The sequence below is a fragment of the Dendrobates tinctorius genome, unplaced genomic scaffold, assembly GCF_039654945.1.
Source record: "Dendrobates tinctorius isolate UK_male_01 unplaced genomic scaffold, ASM3965494v1 ptg000133l, whole genome shotgun sequence".
NCBI classification, from domain to species: domain Eukaryota; kingdom Metazoa; phylum Chordata; class Amphibia; order Anura; family Dendrobatidae; genus Dendrobates; species Dendrobates tinctorius.
This window is the reverse complement of record NW_027361801.1, coordinates 17,827,628-17,842,136: the sequence shown is the minus strand read 5'-3', so window position 1 is coordinate 17,842,136 and position 14,509 is coordinate 17,827,628. Positions and strand designations below refer to the sequence as shown.

The window sequence follows — 14,509 nt, the reverse complement described above, 5'->3', positions numbered from 1 at the left end:
ACCTAAAAGTGATAAAGGTTTAGTCTGATTTCATATCAGATATTGAGAAAAAGATGCATATGTGTCTTTTGATATAGAGTATGTAAACCTCTGGTTTCAACTGTAGATAATACATAGATAGATAGATAGAGAGATAATTAATAGATAGATATGGGATAGATAATAGATAGATAATAGAGAGATAATAGATAGATAGATATGGGATATATAGATAGATAGATAGATAGATAGATAGAGAATAGATAGTAGATAGATAGAAAATTAATAGATAGATAGATATGGGATAGATAGATAATAGATAGATAGATAAAGGATAGAACATAGATAAATAGATAGATGGAAAGAATTAAAGGGCCAAGTAGAAGGAATACGTGTCCAAAAGAGCCATCTTACCCATTGTAATCCGTAAGGATCAGAGCTACAGTATATGCAGCCGCAATGATATACACTTTTAGATTATAGACTTAGGAAATATATATATATAGACATATACCCTATCAGTGTCCAGTAAAACTTTTTTCAGGCTTTTTCGCTTTGCCATGATATAATAATATATGATCATAAAACGTTTTTTGCTCCGATATTTAGAACTATGTACAGGAGAAGTCCACCCTCTGCTCACTTTGTATGTAGAGACCCTCCTGTCACACCTATGCTGGCATGAAGTGTTGATGGGCTGAATAAAGCCCACCCTTTATTGCATCCTCATTGGACTGCTGCCTCTCTTTCTATAGTTTGTACACTGTAACAAACTGGACCTTTGCTCGGAGCTTTGGCGCCCACTATGTGCTATTCTGGTGCTGTTCCATGACTTTTTTGCATAGATGCTAGATAGATGACAGAGTGATTTTATGTAGAATAAGTCCTGCTGTACCCCACATTTACCGGCAGGTGGCGCTTGCACAGTGCACATGCTGAGCTGAGCCCCAAATGAGAGGAGCATCAGCCAGCCAGAGCTCATTTCACCTAGGGCAGGAGCTGAAGTGCTGCCTCCTCTCCTCCTCTTCCCTGTTCAGGACCTGATACAGTGTATTCCCAAAGTCTTGCAAATAGGCATCTGCTTCTGGCAGGAGCCCTCTTCCTGCAGCAGCCTGGGCTGGCTCTCTCACCTGTGATACCTGAGGCGCCCTGGCATGCAGCATCCTAGCGGGCACTGAGCACACTGACAGAACCCATGGCAGCCCGGGAGATGTGCATGGCCCTGCTCATGGCGCTGGCGGCTGTGGGGGCTGCTAAGGGGCACCTGAACTGCAAGGAAGTCCGTGCCAGCTTCCACACTCTGCAGCCGGGGGTGAGATGGGTGCCAGAGTCCCCGGTGTCAGGTAAGCTGCCCTCCAGGCACATCCACTGCACAGTGATGCCACTACCTGAGGCTGGCAGGGCATGCTGACACTTGTGGTACCACCACTGAAAAAAGGTCACAAAATGTTTATGTCATTTTGCATTGAGAATAACTACAGGTAATGACATGGAAATAGTGCTCATTTTAAACTTTACGTGTGTGTGTGTGTAATATATATATATATGTGTGTTATATAAATATATATATATGTATATATATATATGTAATATATATAATATATTAATGTCTTATTGTTTCAGGTTCAAAATCTTTTATTTGCTTCCCCTTAAAAAAAAATCTATGATTTAAGCATCAAATGCTGCAAATCTTATTGATCAAACTTAGTTTAATTGACCATATTTGTAGATTTGTTTTACTACAGGGATAAAGTATTCGTATAGAACAAACACAAAACTTTATGTGCTGATGTAAAAACAAAAAATCTGGTAGTAATATGGGATCTGCTGTGCTACAGAGTGACTGTAAGTAGTGACTGTAGGCTTGTATATAGTATATAGAGTAGATACAGTGAATAGAATCTGGTTTTTGATTTTGGGCTTCTTTGATTGTGAAGATCCCTACACAGAAGATGGGAACACAACTTACTTTTTGCAGGTTTGCAGTACTGATGTTCAAGCACAGTTTCCAGGGCTTATGTTTGTCATCATCATTACATGATCTGCCATATTCTTTGAATTATGATTCTCATATAATAATAATTAATACACACAAGAAACACATAGTATTAAGCCAGATTTGCGGTGCAGTTTTGAATTGGACAACTAATGTTGTACATTTTTATTTTTTTGGTGGCACGTGTGGACGGGGTGCATTTTATGAAAGGAACCAATCATGTTAACCCCTTAATGACAGCCAATACGTCTTTTTACTGACCTGAGTTATAAGAGAATAGCATCCCCATACAGGTGACAATCTAGCAGCTGTCAGCTGTCCACTATAGCTGACCACTTGCTGTATCACAAACAACCAGTGTTGGCACCGTCCATATCTGTTTAACCCCTTAGTTGCTGCTGTCAAAAGTGACTACATTGGATAAATGTTTAAAAGATTGTGGGGACTTCCGCTTTAATCTAATTGACACACCGAGATCATGATTGTATGGTCCTGATTTTGCTATAGCAGTTCATGGCCAAAGAGCGGCCTTAGAGTCTCCCAGCTCTAGTGGTCAGTTCAGTAGTTAGCGACATTTAGGTGGTAAACAAACACTTTTTCATTTCCGCTATACCACTTTGCATTAATTCCTGAAAATCACCTGAAGGGTTAATAAACTACCTGACAGAAGTTTTCAATATGTCAGGGGGCGCTGTTTTTAAAATGGTATCACGTTTGGGGTTTTCCAATAAATAGCACCCTAAAAGTCACTTCAAACCTGGATAGGTCCCTCAAAAAATAAATTTTGTAAATTTCCTTGAAAAAATGAAAAATTACTGCTACATTTTTAAACCTCCTAAAAGGCTAACAAAATAAATTAGCATTCTAAAAATGGTGCTGATGTAAGGCAGACATGTCGGAAATGTTATTTATTAATGATTTTGTGTGACATGACTATCTGGATTAAACGGATAATCATTCAAAGTTTGAAAATTGCAATTTTTTTACATTTTTGTCAAGTTTCTGATATTTTTTTATAAATAAACACAAAACTTATCAACCTAAATTTACCATTATCATAAATTATAATGTGCCACAAAAAAATAATCTCAAAATCAATGGGATTTGTTGAAGCATTCCAGAGTTATCACCACACCAAGTGATATTTTTCAGAATTTAAAAAAATTGGCTCCGTCACTAAGGGGTTAAACATGGTGTTTAATCTGCAGGAAATATGGCATAGAGGAGGAAAAGCTGAGCAGATTAATGTGTAGGCTTTGTGGGAAATGTTTGAGTATAAGAGTCCCATGTGCCTGTACTAAATAAGACCGCCCAATGGACTTCTAAAGATTTATTTAATTATTATTCTTTGCTTATATAGCGCTATCATATTCCGCAGCGCTTTACATACATTATCATCATTGTCACCATTGGGGCTCACAATCTACATTCCCTATCTGTATGTCTTTGGAATGTGGGAGGAAACCGAAGAACCCGGAAGAAACCCACGCAGAACATACAAACTCCTTACAGATGTTGTCCATGATGGGATTTGAACCCAGAACCCCAACACTGCTGTGCTAACCACTGAGCCACCATGCTACCTTAAAGATAGAAAATAGAGGATAGTAAATAAGTTACAAGTACTAGTCAATCATTTGCCACAAACCTATATATTGATCTTTTCCACTCTCTGCTCTATACCTGCATATTTCATGTTCAACGTGACAGTAAACATTTGCTCCACAAAAAAATAAACTTTTTCTCTTCACTAAAGTAATTATTAGAAAAATAAGATCCATGTTTATTATGGTACTATGTAAAAAAACTCAAGGGAAAAAAGCCCACATGAAAATGTGATCACAAGGATAGAGAACCACTGGGAATATTGTTCACCCGGAGAAATGCCCTCATATAACATTACTCAGACAGAAGAGAGCCCACATGGAGCTCTGTGTGAATGACGATCCTGGTAAGTGCGGAGCTATTGGAGTAACGTGCTGTGTAAAAATCACTGTATCCTCTGATAACTGAACAGTCAGATCCTACGTACAGACCTGGTACATAAGATTTGTACATGGAGCAAAGAAATGTGTGCAGGTAGGGAGCGTCAAGGACCATCTAGCCTCACCCCTCTCTTATGTACAGAAGTGAAACAATTCTATAAAATCCTGTCTGCTTTCCCACACTTCTTCTGTCTGGAGCGCCTACGGGAGGTGGCAGCCTGAAGGGGCATCGGTATTGTGGTTGGGCACTATCCGACATTGTAGTAGGGCACTATATAGTATTGCAGAGAGGAATGAGAGCACTTCCTGGCATTGTTATAGGGCACTTACTGGCATTGTTATAGAGCACTTTCTGGCATTGTTATAGAGCACTTTCTGGCATTGTCGTGGGGCAGTTGAGCACTCCCTGGTATTGTAGTTGGGTACTATGTGGCATTGTGGGGCACTATCTGACATTATTGTGGGGTAGTGGACTACTTTCTAGCTTTGTAATAGGTACTATCTGGCATTCACTAGCATTGTATTGGCTCACTATCTGGCATTGTGGTGGAGTAATACAAATGCATAACATGTATAAATTAGATAAGATTTTCCACTTTATTTTTGCTTTTTTATGAAGTGAGCTGATCAACAAATTTATGATTTACTTGGGATAAATTGCCCCATTACATTGCTGAATAAAGTGCCCTCACAGGTAGAGATACAGTATCACAGCAATCCACTACAGTGCTTGATAACACCACTCTTCAATGCCAGGTAGCAATGCAAAAACACTGCACCTAATCATATTGCCCAATAAACAGCCCTCACATGGCGCTAGTACATTACCTTGGTTCCTCCACTGCAGTGCCACATAGTGCCCCACAGCGATACCAGTCCCTTAAGACCATTCACACTGCCATAGGTCCCTATCCTCCCATGTGATCCAGAAAGGTAGGACTAGTGTCATGTGAGTACAATGAGATTTTTCTCACCTAGCATCCCTATGACATGTGTATGCAATCGTATGCAATGCATTTTATAGCATCATCTTTTACATACTAATATTCTCTATGTAACTTAAAGCAAGTTTACAAACTAATAAAGCAATCTTATATACAGATATAGATAGATACTGTAGATAGATACAATAGCTAGATATCGTATAGATATATAATATCACAAGCCCCTACACATAAACTTGCACCATTTAGTGCCTTTCATGTGGCACTAAAGGAGTTTCAACTTATTTAACCTATTAAATAAATAAATAATTAAACAAAATGATGTGGGGTCCACCTATTTTTGACATCCAGCAAAGATAAAGCAGACAGTTGTGGGCTTATATTATAAGGCTGGGATGGTCCCTGGTTGTTGGGCCCTTTCCAGCCTAAAAATTCCAGCTCGCAGATGCACCAATACTGGCGCTTTGCCCGGCTCTTTCCGATTGTCCTTGCACGGTGGCAATTGGAGTAATGGTATTTGTGGTGGTTGACAGTTGTGATTTGACAAAAATGATATCTGCCATCAAGCCCTGGGGTTAGTAATGGAGAGGTGTCTATCAGACTCCATCAATTATTAGCCTAGTAATCAAAAATAAGATCACACACACACAAAAAAAAATAACTTGATTTGAATAAAGACTTCCCTACAATATTGTTTGATCATCAATTTATTGAAAAAAATAAAATCCCATACAGGTCTGCCATAAGCAACCGAATTCGAAGTAGTTCAGAAATGGAAACCTGAAAAATATAAAAAGCGAGAAATAAAAACAAGAGACACTCCCTTGTTCAGCAATTTATTACCAAACATGTTCCCACAGAGCACCGATGTAGACCATGTTCCCCGAATCTGACTCCTGTGACTGTGAATAACAGTAAAGTTCTTGTTCTTCACCAGCACCTAGGACTGATGACAACGCTCATCAAATCAGTGTTTCCATCAGTCTATCACCCTTGTGACTTTTTTTACAGGCAGTGTGCCAGTGTTTCCATCAGTGTACCATCCGTGTGTCCGTTTGTGTGTGTGCCATCAGTGTTTTTCTGGTATGGATAAAGAAGGAAATAAATTGCAATCTTCTCCGATACTTTGCAATGTTAAACACGGACAGCACACGGTTGGCCATCTGTGTGCTGTACATATTTTTCATGGACTCATGGATTTATATTGGCCCTGGTCATACTGTATGTGCTTCCTGAAAAAAATGGGCATGTCTTCGTGTGTTGTGTATGGAAACATGGTCTATGCAATAACATGTGGTATCCATGAAAAAAACAGATACCACACATACTGGAAAAACGGATGTGTGAAGAAAGCCTTAAAGGGATTGTCCAGGTTTGGCATAAAAGGCTGCAGTCATTCTATGTGACTGCAGACTTGTCAATCCTCACAGTGCATGCTATCAGGATTTACCGGTGCATGTGGTAGAAGCGGACGCTCATGTGACGGCGACCTCTGTAAGGTGATCAACTTTATAATATAGTTTGGAAAGTTTAAAAGTAACTGTGAGAATGGACAATGGGTGTAAACTCGCGCTGGTCTTTCACAATGTACGCCAATGGGACCTCATTCAGATTTAGCTCAATTGTGATAAAATACATAAAGCTGTTGTAAAATCATAGGAAGCTACCATAAGGCACCCCAATAACAGTACCATGCAGGACGTCACAGCAGGAAGTCTCAGCAGGAAGCGCCCGACGAGAAATGGAGCCGGACATTCTCGCGCGATCAGCGATGGACAGCGGGGGAGCCGGTCGCTGGTAAGTATCACACATAGCGATATCACTAGCAATATCGCTATAACGTCACAAAACCAGTGACGTTTTAGCGATATTGCTAGCGATATCGCTTAGTGTAAAACCCACTTTAAGGTACTGTCACACTTAGCGATGTACCAGCGATCCCAACCAGCGATATGACGTGGTCAGGATCGATGGTGCATCGCTAAGTGGTCGCTAGTGAGCTGCTACACAGGCAGATCTCACTAGCGACATCGCTGGGGACGGGGGTCGCTACTTACCTGTCACACCAGGCGATCCTGCATCCTCCCGCCCGGCTCCACGCGTCGCTCATCTTCACAGCAGGAAGCCCAGCAGGAAGCTGACGACGAGAAACAGTCCTGAACGTTCTCGCGCAATCAGCGATAACCAGCGGGGGAGCGGGTCGCTGGTAAGTATCAGACACAGAGATATCGCTAGCAATATCACTATAACGTCATTAGTTATAGCGATATTGCTAGCGATATCTCTTAGTGTGACATGCCCTTTATTAGAAAAGCAGACAAAACTTTTCAAATTAGTTGAGGAGTTCATATTTTGCATGACAAGGTGACAATATTTGAGCGCAGTTCCTACACTTATAACGAGCAAATCTATGTCCAAATGGGGTTTTTGACTGACCATTTTTATGGTCTATTTGTTGTGGTTGCTATTTTTGTCATAACTAGGCTGTATGGGAGCATCTTCTGGACTCCTGGTGGTATCGTCCGATCAGGTGGCTCAGTGGTTAGCATTGTAGCTTTGGGTTGCTCGGTTCAAATCCAACCAAATATGCAATGAGTTCAATGACGGACACAGATAGAAAAGGGCCCCTGCACAAGAACAATATAGGGGCCCTTTGCAGCCCAAGAGCTCCTAATAATGCAAAATTGCACCTGCTTTGGAGGTAAAAATTTCCCCCCCTACCACTTGGCACCCTGTGCGGCCGTACAGGTTGCAGCAATGATATGTCCGCCCCTGAATGAGTTAGCATAATCTCCCTCAGGGTTCTCTGGTTTCCTCTCACACTCTAAAGACACACTGATAGGGAATGTAGACTGTAAGCCCCAATGGGGACAGTGATACTGGATATGTTGGCACATAATTTAGGACTGAATGCTGCAGTTTATTACAGGGGCTGGTTTATTTCTCTTTCAATTGCATGAGCTTTAGAGGATATAACTCTCAAATAATGGATCCAGAGGGCCAGGAGGAATGAACTATTTTTGTCTGCAAAACAGAGTTTTGCCATAGGCCATTGCCGCTGGTTCAGCCAATGGAAAGATCATTTTTGATCAGGAGATAAGATTATGATTTTGTTATTGCGACAATAAGCTACATAAGAAACGAATATCTCTTGAACATGATCCTCTGGAGTCACCCGTCACATCCTCACTGTCTTCTCAGATAAAGGAACAGGCTTGTGCCTGGTTAATATAGTCTCCACGCTGGCGGTATCATTAGTCTTGAACACAGACGTGTGTCACTTCTGGGTTTCTGTTGTTTCCTAAATGTGCTCCCTAGAGGTTTTTACCCATGTGTTTCACAGATTTCACAGCAAGGCTTCTGGCAAGGAAGATGGACTACTTCAGGCCACATGGATAGACTTTTATCAACTGCTAATTTAACGAGATAAGCTTGGTCCTGCCAATTCTGAGTAGCCTGTAGCGGATTCAGATTTTAGGTAGCGGGTAATACACTTAGGCCAGATTCAGTGTTTTCCATCAGTATTTGTAAGCTAAAACCAGGAGTTGGTGATAAATACAGAAGTGGTGACGGGTTTCTATTATACTTTTCTCTGATTGTTCTACTTTTGGTTTTGACTTACGAATACTGATGTAAAATAGTGACCAAATAGGTCCAATAGGTAGCAACATGAGTGTGTTGCAAACCTCCTGATATTCCGCATTCAGCCCAAGTTTGCTACGGACAGAAATAGGATCGAGAGCTCATTTATTTATTTACTAGCTGAAGAGCCTGACGTTGCCCGGGCATAGTAACTAACTGTGGTTAGTTATAACAAATAGCGGCAGCAGTTAAGGGGCCTTATTACTCCTGCACCTCATACTCCTTCTTTTTACGCAGCCTCCTCCTGCACCTCACGCTCCTCTTTATACACAGCATTTTTTTGCAGCACAGCTTTTATATACACACAGTGACAGGCAGTGTCACCGGGCAGACAGCACTACCCCGTCCCCTCCATGCTAGTACTGCCCCATCCCCTCCATGCCAGCAATGCCCAGTCCCCTCCTTGCCAGAAGTGGCCCTTCGCCGCTCTCAAGTCATTCCCGTTAACCCCTATTTGGCCTGCGGGGACCGTAGCGGGGCATGGGTGTGACTTACACTCACTGGCCACTTTATTAGGTACACCATGCTAGTAACGGGTTGGACCCCCTTTTGCCTTCAGAACTGCCTCAATTCTTCGTGGCAGAGATTCAACAAGGTGCTGGAAGCATTCCTCAGAGATTTTGGACCATATTGACATGATGGCATCACACAGTTGGCGCAGATTTGTCGGCTGCACATCCCTGATGCGAATCTCCCGTTCCACCACATCCCAAAGATGCTCTATTGGATTGAGATCTGGTGACTGAGGAGGCCATTTGAGTACAGTGAACTCATTGTCATGTTCAAGAAACCAATCTGAGATGATTCGAGCTTTATGACATGGCGCATTATCCTGCTGAAAGTAGCCATCAGATGTTGGGTACATTGTGGTCATAAAGGGATGGACATGGTCAGCAACAATACTCAGGTAGGCTGTGGCGTTGCAACGATGCTCAATTGGTACCAAGGGGCCCAAAGAGTGCCAAGAAAAAATTCCCCACACCATGACACCACCACCACCAGCCTGAACCGTTGATACAAGGCAGGATGGATCCATGCTTTCATGTTGTTTACGCCAAATTCTGACCCTACCATCCGAATGTCGCAGCAGAAATCGAGACTCATCAGACCAGGCAACGTTTTTCCAATCTTCTACTGTCCAATTTCGATGAGCTTGTGCAAATTGTAGCCTCAGTTTCCTGTTCTTAGCTGAGAGGAGTGGTACCCAGTGTGGTCTTCTGCTGCTGTAGCCCATCTGCCTCAAAGTTCGACGCACTGTGCGTTCAGAGATGCTCTTCTGCCTACCTTGGTTGTAACGGGTGGCAATTTGAGTCACTGTTGCCTTTCTATCAGCTCGAACCAGTCTGCCCATTCTCCTCTGACCTCTGGCATCAACAAGGCATTTCCGGCCACAGAACTGCCGCTCACTGGATTTTTTTTCATTTTCGGACCATTCTCTGTAAACCCTAGAGATGGTTGTGCGTGAAAATCCCAGTAGATCAGCAGTTTCTGAAATACTCAGACCAGCCCTTCTGGCACCAACAATCATGCCACGTTCAAAGGCACTCAAATCACCTTTCTTCCCCATACTAATGCTCGGTTTGAACTGCAGGAGATTGTCTTGACCATGTCTACATGCCTAAATGCACTGAGTTGCCGCCATGTGATTGGCTGATTAGAAATTAAGTCTTAACACACAGTTGGACAGGTGTACCTAATAAAGTGGCCAGTGAGTGTACACCTTCTGCACAGGTTTGTGCCTCTTCCTGCTGGCGTACATGATGTTGGTGTTCATGTCGCTGCTCTTCTCCAGTGCAGACTGACAGCGGGGGCTCCGCCTGTGTGTGGTGGGTTTCTTCTTTCCTCCTACCTGCCAGGCCAGCAGCTGGTGCACAGATCCAATCCTGGGTCCTGAGAGTTTCTGGGCTTTATGTCCCAATCAGCACATTGGCAGCGGCAAGCAGTGCAGAGTGAAACTCCAGAGAGGGGCCGTCACTGCTGCTGGAAAGGATGGCACTGTCCTGCGCTGCCTGTTGCTGCTTTTTTCCTCTCTTCCCTGCCTGAACTCTTGGTAGATGGATCCTGGGCAGCTAAAGGACGTGTGATGATGTCACGACCATGTGACCAGTCACGTGCTTGGGAGGCGGAGTCAGATGCAGGGCTGTGCTGGTGCTGGAGTAGAAGTGTCAGCTCGTGTCACAGAGCAGGGTCTTATATCACATCACTGGGGGAAGTATAGTAACACCGTATATATGGGATCAGAGGGTCCCTGAAGCAGAGCTGTATGTGCAATGTATGTGAGGCCAAGCTGTATGTCACAACTGTTGTCGGGTGTCCCTGGACCAGGGGCTCTTTCCCTGTGGCTATGCGGAGTGGGCGGGGCTCTGTGGAGTGGGCGTGGCTTGATACATACACACATACATACACTCAGCTTTATATATATAGATTTATTTTACTCATTCATATAGCACCATTAGTTCCACAGCGCTTTACAGACTTTATTGGCACTGTCCCCGATGGGGCTCATCCTTCACATCTCATCCACTATGTGTTTTATAATTAAAGAAGCAGCTATTTTTGTGGTACAACTCTTCTACCGCTATCGGTCCATACAGCTCAGATATGCCTACTGAGATTTTTTGGGGAAAGTGCGACGACCCCCAGAAAACATCAATTCTTGCATTTTGATTTGTTTTTTTATTGCCTTGCAACTTTTACCATACTGGATAAATACATTTTAGACTTTCTTATATCAAATTTTTGAAGTTGTGGCGATAATGGATATGTTTATTTTTAATTTTCATTATTTTTGTATAGGGAAACAAAAGTATACAGCTCTGTGCCAAGGTTTCAGTGACCAATTACATCGGGCAAGGTTCATACTCCATTTGCAGGCTATGTGTTTTAAGCCTGCTCACACCTCTTTGAATGGCATCTGGCTGGGTGAAAATTTGCAGCCAAAACACTTAAATGCTGCATTCACACACTGCATTTTTTGTTGAATTTTTTATGCAAATTAAAAGCTACTTTTTACACTACCAGCAAAAGCTATGGGATTTCAGAAATCTTATGTACACGGTTGTTTTCGTTTCCTGACTGAATTGGAAAGTGCTGAGTTTTTGAAAGCTGTAGCATGTCTCTTCTTTCAGCATTATTGAAGCGTTTTTTCACCATACCAATCAATGAGTAAGTGCAAAAAAGGAGCAAAAATGCTGCAAAACTGCCAAGAGAGCAGGTTTTGTCTGCAGAAAAGAAACAACACGTGTACATAGCCAAGAGTCGACATGATACCGATTTAAATCTGCAATTCAATAATAATTAACGTGTACATGAGACTTCAGGATTCTCATTCACTCTGCCGGCATCAGGGAATCCTTTAGGTTTTTTGACAAATCTACACACAAAAAACGTGACAAATCTGCGACGTGTGCACAGGCCCCTAGAGTGGCTCTTCATTCTGGTCTATGTAGGTCCACTCCATGACCTTTAGATGCCCTAGAAGAGCATACGAACAGGGAATATTTGTGGAGAAGACATCTCCTTTAAATTTTTTCTGTCTTCTTAGTGTTAATCCACCCGCTAAAAACATCTAAGTAAAGTGTCCTGCATGAAGGTAAGTTTCTACTTCCAGGCAATGTAGCTGTTCATTTCTGCAATCAGATGAGCTACATATTTTATAGATCGCTTCAGGGGCATCCGTCTTCTCTTTTCATCAGATAAAGGTGGATTACCAAGCAAAGTGAAAACACAAGGTCACGTTTGCTCATTTAATTAGTCAATCTAGAGGAGTTATCATGGTCTCCCTTCTGGAGAAGCAAGTACTGTGGGAACTACAACTTCAATCAACCTCCACCTGATCCTTCGTCAACGTCAACCAGTAGAAGCCAGACAAGTACTCAGGGTTTGCCCGGATATATAGAGTCGTTGGATGGCATTATTTTTTAGAAACCATCTGGTTCCACTTTGGGATTTTACTTTTTGAGTCAATACCTGACCGTGCTCTTCTTCCCTGCATTCCATGTACAATCCCTGACCTGCCGCGCTCGGTCTATGTGGGATGGCTAATGATTTTTTCATGAGAAAGATTACAGTCAATCTGTGGGTCAGAAGTTCAGAGCTTTTTATACTCTTACATGGCAAATACCAGGAGAAGTGTTACTAGCGCATATCTACATGTTTAATTGATGTGGGCTGGCTGCAAGCTTTCTCAAACAGCTTCAACTTCAACCAGACTTTTATTTCAATACACTGGTATGAAAAGGTTATCCATCCTTCACAATGGACATGGGAGAAATTATGGGCTATATTCCCTTATATTAACCTGTTCTAGAATAATGGATTTGCAGATATGATGGAAAGATTGTGAGAGAGTTACCGGGGGGGGCAGTTGTTGGGGCTTTGGTGCTGAAGGGCCTGTCTCACTAAGCGATATTGCTAGCAATATCGCTATAACGTCACTGGTTTTTGTGACGTTACAGCGATATTGCTAGCGATATCGCTACATGTGATACTTACCTCCGACCGGCTACCCCGCTGGTTATCGCTGATCGCGCGAGAACATCCTGGACCGCTTCTCGTCGTCAGCTTCCTGTGGCGCCGACGAGCGACGCGTGGACGCGGGCGGGAGGACGTCAGGATCACCTCGTCTGACAGGTAAGTAATGACCCCCGACCGCTGCTATGTCGCTGGTGAGATCTGCCTGTGTGGCAGCTCACTAGCGACCACTTAGCGATGCACCAGCGATCCTGACCGCGTCATATCGCTGGTCGGGATCGCTGGTGCATCGCTAAGTGTGACAGTACCTTTAGCGACAATATAGTCAGGTCGTCCATACTTTGTTACTACCTTTTTGTTCTCACCACAGGAGTATTGTGAATGGAAAATGTTTTATTGTCCTAAATTACGAGTGCTACTAAACTATTTTATGAAATGCCCGCTTAAAGGTGTTATAACAATTTATCACCTATCCACAGCATAGGTGATAGCTTGCTGGTCAGTGGGTTTCCCGGAACCTGCACAAATTAGCAAATTGGGGAATTTTTATCCTTGGCTGGGATCTTTTATCTCCATTATAAAAGGTCAAATGTCAGATCGCTGCTACAGTCATTCTCTATGAGGCTGCCGGAAAAAGCCGAGCGCAGCACTCGTCAGCCCCATAGGAAATCAATGGAGCAGCTGAACAAGCATGAACATCGCTGATCCATCCTATTAGGTATGAAAAAATGCCCCATCCTGTCGATCGGTGTAGTTTCCAGCTGTCAGACCCCCGCTGATCAACAAGTTATCACATTCACTGTGATTAGGTGATGACTTTTTTTCTCCATACAAACCAACTAACTGGATCTGCTGTCAGGTCCAAGCTGAACACCAACACCTTCCTGACGTGTGACTTATCTGGGAGCACAATGCTTGATCTTAAGTCCTGTTCACATTAGGTAAGAGCCTTCTGACAGATTTAGACAGTAAAAGAGTCTCGCATCTTAATACCCGGAACTGTTGCCAGCACTCAGGAGCGGAACGTGCGGCTGCATAGAAATACATGCAGCCACGTGGCAGCAGTGCTGGGTATTAAGATGCAAGATTCATCCGAGTTTCTCGCATGTGTGATCTCGGCCTTAAAAAAAAGCATACTGCTCGGAAACATTTTTTTTCTATTTTTTTGCACAGAAAGGCATCATGGTCTATGTTTTTATACACAGTAAAAAGGCGTACCAACATATACTGGCAAAAGGATACTGTTTGGCCTTTCACCAAGTAGAGGATACGTTAGGCTGTTCCTCACAGCCTTTTTCCTGCCATATTCCCTCTATGTTTGCTCAGCTTCTTCCTGCCTCTCGACACTCTCTTCGCCTATTTCTTCGCCTCTTTTTTCCCCATTTCTTGCATTTCACACATCTCAAGTCTTATTCATCTGGTCCATCCTTCTGCTTCTACCTTTTCTCTTCAAGATTGCTATGATGCTCCATTCTTTAATTTTTCCTCTC

The 14,509-nt window shown here is 42.8% G+C and overlaps 1 protein-coding gene across 2 annotated transcripts in view; it reads left to right on the top strand.

Annotated features, from left to right (window-relative positions):
- The first annotated feature begins 951 nt into the window (after positions 1–951).
- Positions 952–14,509, top strand: part of GPC3 (glypican 3) — a 968,057-nt gene continuing 954,499 nt past the window's right edge. For both annotated transcript variants that reach the window (XM_073543506.1, XM_073543505.1), the window contains exon 1: positions 952–1,322. In XM_073543506.1, coding sequence (XP_073399607.1) covers positions 1,175–1,322 — 148 coding nt within the window. In that variant the 5' untranslated portion in view covers positions 952–1,174. The remainder of the gene's footprint in view (positions 1,323–14,509) is intronic.